This window comes from Podarcis vaucheri (assembly GCF_965113315.1).
Source record: "Podarcis vaucheri genome assembly, chromosome: 3".
Taxonomy (NCBI): domain Eukaryota; kingdom Metazoa; phylum Chordata; class Lepidosauria; order Squamata; family Lacertidae; genus Podarcis; species Podarcis vaucheri.
The window spans coordinates 57,142,987-57,158,967 of NC_138761.1; the positions used below are offsets into that span (position 1 = coordinate 57,142,987).

Consider the following 15,981-nt stretch of genomic DNA (forward strand, 5'->3'; position numbering starts at 1 on the left):
GGAGCCAAGGCTTCTCAGCATGCTCACCTTTAGCTGTGCTGCCACCTCGCTGTTCTCCAGGAAACTGCCATTTTAAAGACTTTTCATGGTCAGGTGACAGCATAATCAGTGCATTGCTAAGTAGGGGTTCCATGTGAATGAAACAATCTTAAAAAAAATCACCTTCCGCTATAAATAAAGGTTCCTTGTGCAAATCTACCCCTCATAGTCAAGGTGGCATCCAGTTTTATTATGTGTACTTTCCTCTTTTCTTTCTTCATAGCAAGATTATTTCATTAACCTGATCCATGCATTCAGGTTTTTGGTGCTGGTGGTATTGGTAATCTAGAAATTTAAGAGGTCACATAGCACGGAACAAGAGTGTCATCTAGTGGTGAGATTACTGTGCATGTTGTTTACTTGCTATGCCTTTATTTCTGCATCTTCTGAGCAGATTTACTGAGTGCTGGAGAGAAGAGATGAGTTGTTCCCAAACATTTTTTGTCATGATCTAACTTTTAACTTTAGAATAGTTAATTCTATTTTCAGCCATCAGCTTTTAACTGTAGCTGTTTAAAAAGGCTTCAATTGACTTTATTTTTTAAAAAATGAGTAAATTGAAAGCTAAAGGAGAATAAAATATGACTTTCACAGTTTTCCCTGACAGTTACTCTCTAAAATTCCATTTTCCTTGTCTTGGAAGAGATGGAGAAAGGGTTAGCACCAGGGCTGATTCTGAACTTCTCTACCCCAACCTAGACGGGCGACTTTGATGCTTTCAAACATTGCAGGGGGTTAGACTAGATGGCCCTCGACTCTACAATTCTCTGATTAGGCTGCAAAGGAAGTTCCCTGCTGATAATGGGGCTTGCTCTGTGTTGTATTTATATTCAGTGCCAACTTTCAGAAGATCAGGTACATTTGAACTGATTTATCTGGGCTTTTTTCCTTTACTTACAGTACGTCAATATCTGTTTCATTCCTAGATTGTGTACAAACACCTGAGGCTGAGATTTATTAATGTCCTATCTCACCCTGCCTAATGCTTTTAAGAAGCGCTTAAGCATCATTAGGATTCTGGTTCTCAAGTTATTTGAGGCTAACGTTTGTCACATTTTGGACAAAAAATGGGTGGGATTAACTTGGTTTTTTAAAAATATATATATAATTTATCACCGATTATCCAAATAACAAGTGCATATTGCTCCATTGAGTACTAGACACTTCTACAAAGTGAATGGGTGAAAAGGAGTGAAGTTACTTACTTCAGTAAATCTTTGATTTCTGCCCTTATCTAATGCACTGCCTGATCTTCCAGACAATCCCTATGCATTTTTATTAAACATTCCACTACCACAAAACAGTGTCCTGCCATTCATTTATACTCACAGTGAACAGCAAGTAAGAAAATGGAAACAGACAAAATCACAAGGAAATCCTTGAAACCCATCATTAATTTTACAGTACCACAGAGAGAACATTCTTCCCTGCTTTGCGGAACATTTGTGCAAACGGCCTCCCAAAATCACTTCCTTTGCCAGCAGGACACCGCTGACAATCATCCCTAGAAATTGTTCGAAGAAGGTATGTGTATTTTTAGCTACACTATATCCAGCAGCTGGAATACTAGCGTGTGACATTGCAACCTGTGTTCAATAATTTGTGCCCTAGAACAGTTGGTCATGGACCCAGCAAGAAAGGAGGCAGCCCAACGCTTAATTCTAAGTGGTACCCAGGACCTGTGTAAGACACAAATGTTGAATTGATTGGACGTTGCCACTGAATATGAAGACATAGTATTGAGAACCTGAAACACTTTACTATTGTCAGATTAAATTTAGAATATCGAACAAATGAAGTTGCTGTATGTTCACCACTTGTAGACTGAAAATTACAGCTGTAGAAATATTTCTCAAGATAAGTTTTTTTATGGGTGCTTACAGAGAGGACATTAATACTGCAAATGTGTTGTCACCAACAGTTTTATTTATTTATTTATCAGATTTTCTACAGAAGGGGAAAAATTAGATTAAGGGGAGGGGGCAGGGCCAGTTTAGAGGCCCTAAGCAATTGATTTTGGTGCCCCCATATATATCTAATTCAAAAGTAAGCAATAATAAACTGTAAAATGAAAGTATTTTTCAGAATGAAACAAAATCTAAAGATTGAATTTTATTTTTTTGTATACTTCCACTTTGTATTTTTTAAAAATCTACATTTTCTAATTGCAAAACTAATCTTACATAACACATAAGCTTTTATACTTAGTAGAGATTGTAAGGCATCCAGCCTCAACTCTCACTTCTTGCCTTTGTCTTTCTAATGATGGTAGTTAGACAAAAGCCAGAGCTGAGAGTTGAGGGAGGGGCCCCCACCAATTTGCTGTACGACACAGTTATCTTAGATAGAGGGGCATTACCTCACCAGCTAGCCTGGATCTTCCAAGAACTGAATCTGGGCTGGATCCAGTTATTAGAAGGGGGCTCGGGCGCACAACCCATTCCCCACAATACAATGAAGAAAACAATCTATTTAATGCAAAAGATGTGCCATCTTCTGTCTTCAACCACAAACCCAGACACACTGCGGGCCACCTGAATAACGCTTGTGGACCACTGGTGGTTCATGTTCCAGTGTTTGGGAACTCTTGGCTGAGAAAACAACTGAGATGTCTTGCTGCTTTCTGTTGTCAGTGTGAAGTCTATGAAATCCCCTCACCCCTTTGCTAGACTTGGGAAAATGTGACTGACCTGACCCTCTCCAAGGATCAGCATGACAGAAGGGAGTTCTTAATTGCTATAAAAATTAGCTTTTCATTAGTGTTCTGCATTGCATTCTACATACTAGCTACACCTTCTCACATAACCTCATCTCCTAATGCCAAAATACTGTCTCTCATGGTTACTAAGCAGAGGGAGAACTGTACTTTGCACATGTCCAGAGACCCTCTTTTCTCGCTGGAATCTGTTATGACTCCGAACTCTCCCATGTTATTCCCTATTGCACGATCCTGACCCAGAGTCAAATCTCCACTGAAGATGGAGGAAGAGCTTAAATGCCACAGAAGGATCTCAGATCTTCCCGCCCTTCGCTCTTGAGGGCTGGCTGAGAAAGTTGGGTGGTGGAAAGCAGCGAGCGAAAAACTCCGGAAACAACGAAGAGGCGGAAGAAAGCAGCGAAGCAATAAAGCGTTGAGCGGCGAACGCCTTCCTCGAGCGCTATACGCAGCCAAGTGCGTCCCGCCCCCTTTAAGGCTCTAATGTACACCAGCCAATGAGCGGGCGGCTGCCGGCAGTTGGGCGGAGTTCTCCCTGGAGAGAAGACAAGAGGAAGGGGTAGAGCGTCTTTTCCAAACCTGCAGTGGGAAGAGGGTGAATGATACGGATTTCCGCATCCGGGGTCATGAGGGTAATTTTTTTTATTTAAGGGAGGTTGGGGGGAAAGGGGCAATTGACGCTATTCCATCTCATTAGCAACAAGCGAGCACTCCCCTCCCCCGGTATTTGTGTTCCTCGTCGTTTTACTTCATGCCGCCTCTTTCCTAATGCGGCGTCTTGTGAGGCAAACGGACCCAATAACTGTAAGTTGCAAGCGCCCGCCTTCGCTTCTCGCGCGTTTTCCTCCGCCCCTCCCCGCGTTGCGCGTGCGCACCGGCGATCTGAGCGCGCGGCGGCTGGTTCTGCCGGCTGCTCTGCTCCTCCTGTGTGCTCGCGCTGATTCCCCTCAGTGAACTGGCCGCGAGCCTTTTCGGTTAGAGCCCGCCAAGCCCCCCACCCGAAGCCCGTGACGGGAGGCGGGATATGCCCTTCCCTCGACCCCACCATTATCAAATCCATTATCAAATGCTGTGAAAAACGTGTATAAACTGTTGTCAGCGGGCTCCAAGAGAGGTTCTTTTCTTTAGCTAGTTGGCAGCCCGAAAGCTTCTGCCCCTCAGCTCACGCAGAAGCAGCAGAGGAGCGGCGTGTGGCGCCTTGCTCGCTAAACTTGAGTAGGTTGCACTCACGGAAGACCAGTGTTTCCATATACGGCCCATGCAGGTTCTTGCAAGGCAAGGTAGAGTTGCCATAGGAGAGCTGCGAAAAGCGGGGTTTGAATGTTTTCTCGAAGTGAGTTTAGAAGCATCCCAACATATAACTGAACCAGGATTGCAAGGGCAACTTGTTATTATCTCGCGTGCTGCTTCCTAAACCACACATAAATACAGTGGTACCTGTGGTTAAGTACTTAATTCGTTCTGGAGGTCCGTTCTTAACCTGAAACTGTTCTTAACCTGAAGCACCACTTTAGCCAATGGGGCCTCCTGCTGCTGCCATGCCGCCAGAGCACAATTTCTGTTCTCCTGAAGCAAAGTTCTTAACCCGAGGTACTATTTCTGGGTTAGCGGAGTCTGCAACCTGAAGCGTATGTAACCTAAAGCATATGTAACCCGAGGTACCACTGTATTTGTATCCGCTCTAGGCCATATTTTCAGTCAGAAAGTCTTCAGAAACATATAACATAAAGTTTTGGGTACTTTAGTACGTTTGATGCTGACGGAAAGCATGTGTTGGATGCTGCTGGTCCAACTAAAAAAGCTTTAATGTGGGTGGGTGTAGAATTTCAAGGCCTCTTAAAACTTGATAGCCAAATATATAATAAGTTCTAATTTAATCTTTTCCTCCTAATATTTTGCTAGTGGCAAAGAGTAACACTTTTAATCAATGGCTGCATCAAGACAAGCGGCTATGTTCCGCCTACCACCTCTTCCAACAATTGGAGAAATTATTAAACTGTTTAAGCTCAAAGCTGAAAAGCAGCTGTCCCAGAACTTTCTTCTGGATCTGAGACTTACAGGTAAGCAGTCTGTGTCATTCAGTTTTCATACATATACTACTTTGTGGTTTTCTACATTTTTAAAAAGCTGTGTTTAAATAGATTATATTTGTATGTTTATTTAAATTGAATGCACTATGTTTAAATTATTTAAACATGGATTAACAGTTTAAGCATTCTATTGTTTTGTTAGAAAAAGGACCCATTGAGTTTAATGGGACGTACTCCCAGGTAAGTGAGTGCACAATTAAAGGCCAGATATGGCATGATTCATGAAAATATTCCATATAGGCAATTCTACCACAATTGCTTGCTCAAAACTCCAACTCTTCACAGACCTCTCCAAGGTCAGTGCAAAGGCTCCTGGAACTGCACTTGTTAAGGCTCGTTGGGTCGCTAGATGCTATTTTTGCGCAGTTTTTTGCGCTCTTTTGGGGCCATTTTTGCACTTCTTTTTTTTGCCACTTCCAGGTTCATGGCAATGTATGTGGTCATGGTTGTGCATGCCTTGAACGCACATAAATGCGGAGTTGCCTATACTCCAGGCCTTAATTATGTACAGTTTAGAATACTTCAGTATGGTAGCATAGGTCAAGGGCTATCAATTTACCTCTATAGCGTGTACTGATGATATAAATTAATGGATAAAGTTATGTTATGCAGAGCCAGGTTATCACCCAAACTGAAACATACACAATGTGCCCCATACTGAAGCCACTAGTGAAAGTGATGATTCTCTTATTTAATTTCACAGTGACCCATTGAGGTAGACCATGTGGAGAGAGTTCATGTGTGGCAATGTAATTCCTGTGAACTAAAAGCCACTTGTTTAACCAGTTCACTAGGCCATTCTCCCTGATAGCTTTGCACTGTCTTCTTCTTTGGTGATCACTCGTAGCCAAGTAAGATTGTAAGATTGTCTTCCATAAACACAGTTTTAACAATGAGTCCGTAAATGACTGTGGAGGCCGATTCTGGATCCACACGTCCTTCCACAGTGGGGACATTGGTTTCTGGGCGGGAGCTGATCATGGTGTGGATTTGCCAAGCGTGCCTTCCTCTTAGCACGTTTCTCCCTTGCATCCTGAGTTTGAGTGTCTTCAAAACCCACAACAACTTTGGTAAAAGCTGTTCTCCAACTGGAGCACTTGCAGGCAGCACATAGTTATGTGGCATAGGTTTGACTATTGGAATGGTTAAACATGAGACATATGTTACATACGAATGCACTTCCAGTCACTATATCTGGGAGAGAACAGATGTGCATTTGTGAAGATCTGGTGTGAGAGAGACTGAATGCAGGGTAATCAGTTTTGTTACTTTCTTGGCAGTCATTTTGTGAATAGACAGGCTCACCTACAGCAGCCATTTTGCATTATTTTCTGAGGGCCCAGAAAGATTAGTTTTTGCCAAGTTCTAGAGATTTGAACAGAGAAGTTGGAGAGGTGGGAACTATTTATGTGAATAGCCAGTAAATAACCTAAATTTCATTAACAGTAACACAGTGGTTTTTTAATATGAAAAAAGTAGATGTAAAGTGGCCCAGTTCTTTCTGGTCAGCAGGATCTGCTAATCAAACAAATCTGGTGCCATTGTCATGCCAGGGTAGGATTAGGAATGAAGTGACAACTGAATCAAAGTGAGGTGATTCTTGAAACTAAGTCTGTCAGATGAATCACTAAATGAGAGAGAGCATGGAAGAAGAAGAAAACGACATAGTACAATCTGACAAAGTTTAAGCAGAAGTAAGCGTTTTTGAACCTAGAAGGCCATATTTGTTCATTTGCATACAGTTTTTTTGGTAATTGTATTTCTTTTTTAAAAAAGCTTGCAAACCAAAGTCATAGTTAATGAGAAAATGTTTGCAAACTGTAACAAAATTTATTACTTTTACAGTTCAAGCATATTATATGTTTACACTGATGAAATCTACACACATATAAAACACGCTGTGAAAATGCTTTTTAAAGAAACATTATGAAAAATGCAGTGCTTTTTTCAGAAAAAAATGTTTAGGGGTACTCTCATTTCCTTACTCATATTGAAATACTGCCCCTCAATGAGGCCAAACTTAGATTCACAAAATGTTTAGGGGTATGTGTACCCCTACATCCCCCCCCCCGAAAAAAGCACTGGAAAAATGTACTGAATTTGCCGTAGCTCACCTTCAACCATCTAGTGTCACATTCGTATTTGCACTTTACAACAAACTTAAAACATTTTATTTGCAGCTGTATAGCCAAGTCCTCAATATGTCTGTTTGAGTTCAGTGGAACCTATACCCAGGTAAACATGTATAGGCTAGGGAGTGTATGCCCTAGCCAATGTTACTCTGTATGAAAGAGGAATTTCTAATACAGTTAAAATAAGTTTTGTAGTTAAAGACCAAGTACATACACCTTGTGATAGATGTCTGAGTCCAATTTATATCCAATTTAATTAACTTGATGATGCAATCATTGATTTCCATTCTGAAATGAACTCATTGAACTGCTTTTCTTAATGAGCTCTGTGCATTGAGGATGAACTAATTTGTGTGTCCTTTCTTGCAGATAAGATAGTGAGAAAAGCTGGCAGTCTGAAAGATGCGCATGTGTGCGAGGTAGGCCCTGGGCCAGGAGGAATCACAAGATCTATTTTGAATGCTGGTGTTGCAGAAGTCCTGTTAATTGAGAAAGATCCTCGTTTTATTCCAGGGCTTCAGGTATCCAAATGTTTCACAAGACTTTTGATAGTAATTTTCCTTTTTCAGCTGTTTTAAACGTTGAATATCCTATTTTAAAAGTTGGATATCCCATTAAGTCTGTGCCAATTAACATTTCAGTTGTTTTGCCACAGTTCTGTTTATTCAGCAGGTAGTTAGTTTTTTAAGTGTATTCACTTTCCAGTAAATATGATCTGAGTCTCACCCTTAATCACGAATATTGAGGCCTTTATCTGTCCCATGTTCGTGCTTTGATATAAAGATACACACAGGAAGGTGATGGATGGAAGATGAAGACCCCTACGGGAGGGGCAGGGTTGAGAGGATCTCCCAGGGTGGGAGGTTGGGGGAAGAGTGGGAAGGTCCCTGGTGAGAACTGAGAGGGTTCACTCTTCTGTGTGTGGAATAAGGGTTAAGATATATTTGTGATAGAGGACTTTGTAGTCTCTGTCTTTTCTTCTTTCTATACTTTATTTCCCCCCCTTCTCTTATTCTTGCTTTTTTTTTTCTTTGAAAAATCACAGATGTTGTCCGATGCAGCTCCAGGAAAAGTTCGTATTGTTCATGGAGACATTTTAGCGTATAATAAATTAGGCAAAGCTTTTCCAGAACACCTTATGAAGAACTGGGAAGATGGTTAGTATGCTAGAACTAAAGTGATTCAGAATACTGTTTTTTAAAAAAGATTTCTGTAATCAAAACTGCTAGCTGCTTATTGGATGAATGGAACACTCAGTGGTCTGTATATTTTCGGTTATCTGTGAGTGCTAGGAGACTGGTATACTTGTCTCAACATTATGCTTCCTCAAAGCAATTGTGGATATTGTTTCTGGTTGGTGAATACCTTCTGAAGCAGTCATTTTTCTACACTTGTTCTTCTGTCAGTGTATAGATGCAATTTCAAGGTATTTACCAGTTTCTGACACTTGGTTTCACTCTTGTTTAGAAGTTTGGTATTTCCTTGCTAGCTGTTTAATTCTTGCTGAGAGAAAATGGAAAACAACAACAACAAACAAACCTATGGCCATGTAAAGCATACTCAATAAACATACGAGACATAACCGGCTGTGTTTTTAGATAAATAAGGTATACTATTCATAGTATCAAATTATAAATTTCAACGGAAGTAACTCAAAGTTCAACAAACACCAAGTCCTCATCGGAATGAGATGCTTCTCATCCTTCTTTAATAGGTCTGAGAGTATGACCTACATACAACAGTCCACAGGGACATCTAATCACGTAAATTACATGTGGATTAGTACATGTGGCAAATGTCTGTACGTGATTAGATGTCCCTGTGGATAAGTAAGAATATCAGAACACTGATCTTGGATCAGGAACAATGTAATAGATGCTTCTTTAGTGCAACATTTTATTGAAACATCTCATTCCGATGAGGACTTGACATTTTTTGTAATTTGGACGTATTCAGGTCCTGTAGAACGAGCTAAAAAAATCCTTTTGCAGAAAGAAACTAGGTTTATTTTCTTATTCATTTCCTTACATCCCTCAGGTCTGAATACTGAAATTGATTATAGTTGTTTTTTGTGAATTTGTACTAATGTACTAATTTGTACATGTAGCATGGACTAAGTTTGTTTCCAAGTGGTTTATTTTGAGTACTTAATTGTGCATCTGTGGATTGCCATTACTTTAGATCCAAAAATTGTTTACATTTATGTATGAGTTTGTATTAATGTTTACATGTATATCACCTGAACATGGATTAAGTTTGGTTTTACTTTTGCTGTGCCATATGGGTCACTTTAAGAAAGATATTTTGTATCTGTGGATTGCCAACACCTGTAACGCAATCAATTTTGTGCTTGTCCATATAACCCTACTTTGTAACAGTTGCTACTTACCGCAGCTACTGTTATTCCATAAGATCCACTGTCCTGTAATGTCACATATGGTATGTACAGTTGTTTATTGTTTTATATTATTTTTGCTGTAAAATGTGTGAGATCATGATCTTATATTTATTTGCATTACTTAGAGATTTAAGTACTGATGAAGCCCAGGACGGTGAAACAAGGCCAATATTCTGGAAATCTTTGTCTAGACTCTGTGTAAGGATTTTGTGGAATTGTAACAACCTTTCATGTAGATTTTTTGGACTTTACGAACAGACAGATGGAATAGTCACCATTACACAGATGGACCTTTTGCATGAACTGACTAAATAATGATCTGATCCACTAGGTCTTCTGCTTTGTTCGTTGTTGAACTTTGAGTTGCTTCCGTTGAAATTTATAATTTGATACCATGAATAGTATACCTTATTTATCTAAGAACACAGCCGGTTACATCTCATGTGTTTAGAGAGGAAATGGAAGACATTGATGATAAGAAGACTTCTTCCCCCATTGGGGTGCGTGGTTAATTTGGGCTTCTTCACCTATCATTCCCAGACTGCCTTTCTAAACTTCTCAAATTCCTGATCTGCAGGTCTTCTCCCACTGTGGTTCAGATAATTCACTTTCCACCCTGCTATCAAATATTTTTAGCTGTTGGTGATTGCAGTTTTAGTGGCATATGCAGATATTAAAAAAACTAGTAATTGATTGAACATTTGTGTCTTTTTAACTTGAGAAGCTACTAAAGGAAGGGACAGTGCATTCTCATTATGAAAAATAAACTGAACCTTCCTACTACCCTAACGTTTGGCAGAAACCTCAGCCAATAAGAAAAAATTACAGGGGAAAAAGATTTTGGAGATCCGTTGCACATTTTTTAATATTCACCTGAATAAAATGTGTACTTTCAAAACAACAACATACAAACAAAATGTATGGGACCCTCAGAATTTTTTCTGGGCCTAACCCAAGCAAGTTGTGACAGGCCCCTTCCAATAGATTTTTTAAACTTTCTTTTGTATTTATTTTGGTTGGTTACCTTGACAAGGCTTCATCAGTGTGATGTGTGAATCTTTCAGCAAACATAGCGCTAAACTAGACATGACACTAAATGTCTCGTCAGGCATGCTAAAATATTCAGCTGGTAATGAATAGTTTGTATTCTCTATAGTAAAAATAGGGTTGCTGGATGTATCTGCCTACCAATTGGCAGACTTAATCCATTTTGGAGGGGGTCATATGTCTGCAAATGTCATCTCCTTATATGAAAAGGGGAAATATATTGCTATTTTTAGTAATTTGGAGGTGGGGAGAAACAGGTTCATTTTTAACAGATCTAATTAATGGTCCCAGATAATGGAAATGCACAGAGCAAAGGAAGCCCAAAGGAAGGTTGCTTCCCAAAGGTGCAGAGATAAGTCAAATCTTGTGGCCAATTCCCACCCGTAGTGAAAATGTGTTTCATTCTTACATAAATATCAATTAATCACATAGAGATATGAAAAAATGTTTTCTTTCACACTTTCTTATAGATCCACCAGACATACATATTATAGGAAATCTACCTTTTAGTGTTTCAACTCCCCTAATAATCAAGTGGCTTGAGAATATATCAAAGAGAGATGGACCTTTTAGATATGGTAGAACACAGATGACATTGACCTTTCAGAAGGAAGTTGGGGAGGTAAGTTTCTTACTTCCTTATAAATTATTAAACCAGAAACAGATCTAACATGTAAATTAAGAAATGTCTTAGTTGCATTTTGCTTCTGTGTTTTTTGAGACATTTAATATGCTGTACATCAGGGGTCAGCAAGGCTTACCGGCCATGGGCTGGATCACTCCTGCGGAGATTGTCCATGGGCCAGACCAGCGCGACGCTGGAAATGGCATCTGCACATATCCACAGTGCTGGAAATGGCTTCTGTGCATGCCCAGACACCAAAAATCGCACCTGCGCAGAAGCTATTTTAGGCGTCTGGGCATGCGCAGAAGCGATTTCCGGTATCTGCACATGCGCAGACGCGATTTCTGGCGCTGTTCAGCAAGTCCCTGCGCTGCGCCGGTTTAGCTTGGTTCAGGGATGGCTCATGGGCCGGTAAAACGGTCTTCGTGGGCTGCATCTGGCCCCTAGGCCACATGTTGCTGACCCCTGCTGTACGTCTTAGTGTGTTGCTCTTTCAATCTTCAAGATTTGTAGGGAAAAACTTTTTGTAACAAAAATTATATAGCATGCTATGCTAATATAAAAGTTAGACTAAATTCTTCCAAATGCAAGAGGTATTATTTTGAAGTTCCTTAGTTCTGGCTTTTCATTCTTAGGATGAAATTCATTCTTAGGATGAAAACACAATAGTGGAACCATTACCACTTTCATCCACAACCATTCCAAGGGGAATCCATTTCTTCTTCCTAAATAAAAATAAACAAAATAAATAAATAAATAGCTTAGTACTACTAGTATTACTAGTACTAGTAGTAGTAGTAGTTAGTAGTAGTTTCCTAAGCAAGTCCTGACAAAAACTAGAGACATCTGTCAAAGTAGCTGACTTAGACTATGCATATCAGAGTCCAACAGAACGATCCTACCCATGAGTCCCCCAGGCTATTTGAGCACAGTGCTATGTGGTGTTTTTTTGTTGCCGGGGGGGGGGGAACTTGCATTTACAATACATTTGTGCCAGCATAATCAAAAAGCTTGCAATAAACTTCCAGAGTAGGGACATAAATGGGTGAATCTAGTATATGGCAAGAGATCAGGATTTCTTTTTGTGTGGAAAGAGCAAGAGTTGGGCGGAAACATGGGACCAACACTGTGCCTGTTTAGTATGTAAATCCATACATAATAGGTTCTGCCTTTGAAAGTCACCTGTGGCAGATACAGTGCACCTCTTATGGAAGTATGTGGCAATAATTCGATTTTGGAAAGAGTATGTGGTGGTGGACCCTTGTGCTTCCTGTTGTGGGTTCTGTTTTTCCTTGGGACTGTGGTCCCCTCCTTTGAAAAAAAGCTTGTTCCCCTCACACTAGCAGCAAAATAACTCTCCTGCAGTATTCTTAGAGACTTGAACCCTTCTTCTGGTGATCCCATGGGTTCTTAATGCATACCTCCTATGCACTGAGCTATAAAAGTAACTAAATGTTGTGACTGGAATTACACTCCTAACTTTATTTTCTGACTTCAACATTGGTCGCCCAAAATTTGGTTGATGGCAGAGTTTGCTCACTATTTTAGGAGGGCAACTCTGCAAGTACAAATTCTCTAAATTAAGGCATATCTAAACTGTTGATTGGTTCTCTTCTCCAGAAATTTATAAGATAGCCTAGTCTTGACAGGGTTGTGCCTCCTCCCAAAGGAGCTCGTACATTGTTTAGGGGTACTTCTTGATCCATCATTGTCTTTTGACGCCCAGGTGGTGTTAGTGGCAAGGAGTGCCTATTTCTAGCTGCAGCTCGTTCACAAGCTACAACCACTCCAGGACCAGAATAACTTTGCCGCAGTAATCCATCCACTGTTAACCTTTCAACTAGATTACTGTAATGCACTCTTTTGAAGCTATCTTTCAACATGGTCTGGAAGCAGAAACTTTCAGTATGGCCAACATAATTTTTATTAGTACAACATACTAGGAGAACGTATCTCCAGTTCAGCAGAATCTGCACTGGCTGCCTATACACTACCAACCCCAGTTCAAAATGTTAACTTACAAGTTCTAAACCACTTGGCATCCAAATACTTGAGCAATTTCCTCTCCCTATATGATCTTGCTGGAGCCTTAAGAAATGCAGTGAAGACTCTTTGTACCACCAGTGAAAGCTGCCCAGTGTGGTGACACTGAATGAGCTAATTTCTGTAGTGGCACCTTGTCTGTGGCACTTCCTCCCCTTGGAAGTGTGTATTCTACCAGACCTTGAAGTCACTGTTTCAGTCATATTTGGTATTGAAGATGGCCTTTTATATATTGCATCTTACATAGTGCAATTTATGAATGTTGAATATCAGTTCCTAATGTTATTGCCATGATATAAGGATCATCATCAGCAGCACCAACCTCTTAAGATGCTGCAGTTGTGAGACAAAACAAATCCCTTTTATCAGTTTTCAATCCACGTGGTTTCTGGCACAAATGCTGTGTTGCATTTGCTGAAATATTTGATAGTGTGAACTGCTTTCTAAGCTTAGTGATCTGGCCAGTGGATGAGACTTGTAATTCTGAAATAGGTTGGAAATGAAAGGGAACAGTATGTTGGCAGCTAGGAGGAAATAAAGAGTCTGTGCTTTATATAGCTGTAACCAGCTGTATATGTGATCAATTTTTTCCCTTATGTGTGACGTGTAGATTATAGTGCTTCTGCACAAAATGTAGCTTAAATGAGATGGAAAATAGCATGCACAGTGAGTTTCTTGTGCTTGTCTGCTAGGAACAAAGCTACAGGAAATGCAGTGGTATGATCATGGTAATAGAATGAGCTAGATTTGGTGGAAGTTTTCTGGTCTTTAAAAGCTTTTTTCCCCACACTTTCAAGTTTAAGTACATCTTTATTCAGTCCTTCCTTCAAAGAGCTCAGGCTTTTGTACATTATTCCTCCTTTCATTATTTTCACAAAATCCCTGTGAAGTAGGTTTCCCTGAGAGAGATGAGGGATGCAATGTCTGATCTTCATGACTAAGAGAAGATTTTAATTCTTCATAGAATCATAGAATCATAGAGTTGGAAGAGACCACAAGGACCATCGAGTCCAACCCCCTGCCAAGCAGGAAACACTATCAGAGCACTCCTGACATATGGTTGTCAAGCCTCTGCTTAAAGACCTCCAAAGAAGGAGACTCCACCACACTCCTTGGCAGCAAATTCCACTGTCGAACAGCTCTTACTGTCAGGAAGTTCTTCCTAATGTTTAGGTGGAATCTTCTTTCTTGTAGTTTGGATCCATTGCTCCGTGTCCGCTTCTCTGGAGCAGCAGAAAACAACCTTTCTCCCTCCTCTATGTGACATCCTTTTATATATTTGAACATGGCTATCATATCACCCCTTAACTTCCTCTTCTCCAGGCTAAACATGCCCAGCTCCCTTAACCGTTCCTCATAAGGCATCGTTTCCAGACCTTTGACCATTTTGGTTGCCCTCCTCTGGACACGTTCCAGTTTGTCAGTGTCCTTCTTGAATTGTGGTGCCCAGAACTGGACACAGTACTCCAGGTGAGGTCTGACCAGAGCAGAATACAGTGGCACTATTACTTCCCTTGATCTAGATGCTATACTCCTATTGATGCAGCCCAGAATTGCATTGGCTTTTTTAGCTGCCGCGTCACACTGTTGGCTCATGTCAAGTTTGTGGTCAACCAAGACTCCTAGATCCTTTTCACATGTACTGCTCTCAAGCCAGGTGTCCCCCATCTTGTATTTGTGCCTCTCATTTTTTTTTTTTTTGCCCAAGTGCAATACTTTACATTTCTCCCTGTTAAAATTCATCTTGTTTGTTTTTGCCCAGTTCTCTAATCTGTCAAGGTCGTTTTGAAGTGTGATCCTGTCCTCTGGGGTGTTAGCTTCTGTTTCTCTGCTTCTGGCCCAACATTGTTCTTTTTTTTGTAAATGCAACCATAGAAATAAATCCCTAAAGACAACTTCAGCCAGTCCCTAAAGACTTCTGAAAAAGCCTGATGCCTGAAATTACTGGGGAGAGCTTGCCTGTTGGAAAGAACTTGTTTCTGATAGACATACACCAAACTACAGTCTTCATGTGTTAAATGGAATACATGAGGCGTATATAGAGGAGTCATCCAAATACCCATATCAGAAGGCATTCTTTCAAGAACCAGTATCTTGAACTGAGCTCAGATATGCCAGTGCAGATAACATTACACTGCAGTAATAAGCTCCAAGTGTCCAGTCCCAGGAATAACAAGTTGAATGCAATTATGCAGATCCATTTGCAGAAGGGCTTTTGACCCAACAGATACCTCCATTAACAGAAGAGGTGATTTTTGCCAATTGCCTCGTTTGTCTCCCAAAGATCTGATCTGGTGGGTTGGGAAACCCTTCAGTACATTGTGGATAATGGTGCTGGGAGCTTTAGGGCAAAGGGGGAATTGGTGAAAACTTATTTCATCTTTCATTATTTCATAGCGAACAAAGGGACCTTTTTTGTTTGTACAGTGGTACCTCTAGATGCGAACGGGATCCTTTCCGGAGCCCCGTTCACATCTAGAAGCAAACGTAACCCGTGTCTGCGCGTGCGTGGGTCACGTTCCGGTGCTTCTGCGCATGCGCATGACGTCATTTTGAGCGTCTGCACATGCGGCAAAACCAGGAAGTAACGCACTTCGTTACTTCTGGGTTGCCGCAGAGCGCAACTCGAACGCGCTAATTCCGAAGCACATTAAACCCAAGATATGACTGTATAAGAGACCCATAGTGAAGTTATGTTCACTACTTGCATCATAGATATGGGGATATCTGGGCCATTGGTCAAAATTGGTCCAGTAGACTTAACTTTGATGCTAAGTGGAGGCCCTATTGGGATTGGTTCCAGTTGTGTTCCTGAGCTGTGCTGATCCCTCTTGAAAAAAGGGTTTGTTCTTGGCATTGATTAGCATGACTGCAAGCCCCTTGTGGCTGGG

General features: G+C 40.7%; 1 protein-coding gene and 1 long non-coding RNA gene across 2 annotated transcripts in view; both read left to right on the top strand.

The window, feature by feature from the left end:
• LOC309528145 overlaps window positions 1-15,981 on the top strand; it is a 219,515-nt gene that overhangs the window by 179,366 nt on the left and 24,168 nt on the right. The gene's annotated exons all lie outside the window — the stretch shown is intronic.
• The window catches only part of TFB1M (transcription factor B1, mitochondrial), a gene marked incomplete at its 3' end in the record, with an annotated part of 29,699 nt that continues 18,374 nt past the window's right edge, over window positions 4,657-15,981 (top strand). The window contains exons 1-4 of the mRNA XM_082215323.1: window positions 4,657-4,815; window positions 7,347-7,498; window positions 8,023-8,134; window positions 10,893-11,044. Of these exons, the coding sequence (XP_082071449.1) occupies window positions 4,683-4,815; window positions 7,347-7,498; window positions 8,023-8,134; window positions 10,893-11,044 (549 nt within the window). The 5' untranslated portion in view covers window positions 4,657-4,682. The remainder of the gene's footprint in view (window positions 4,816-7,346; window positions 7,499-8,022; window positions 8,135-10,892; window positions 11,045-15,981) is intronic.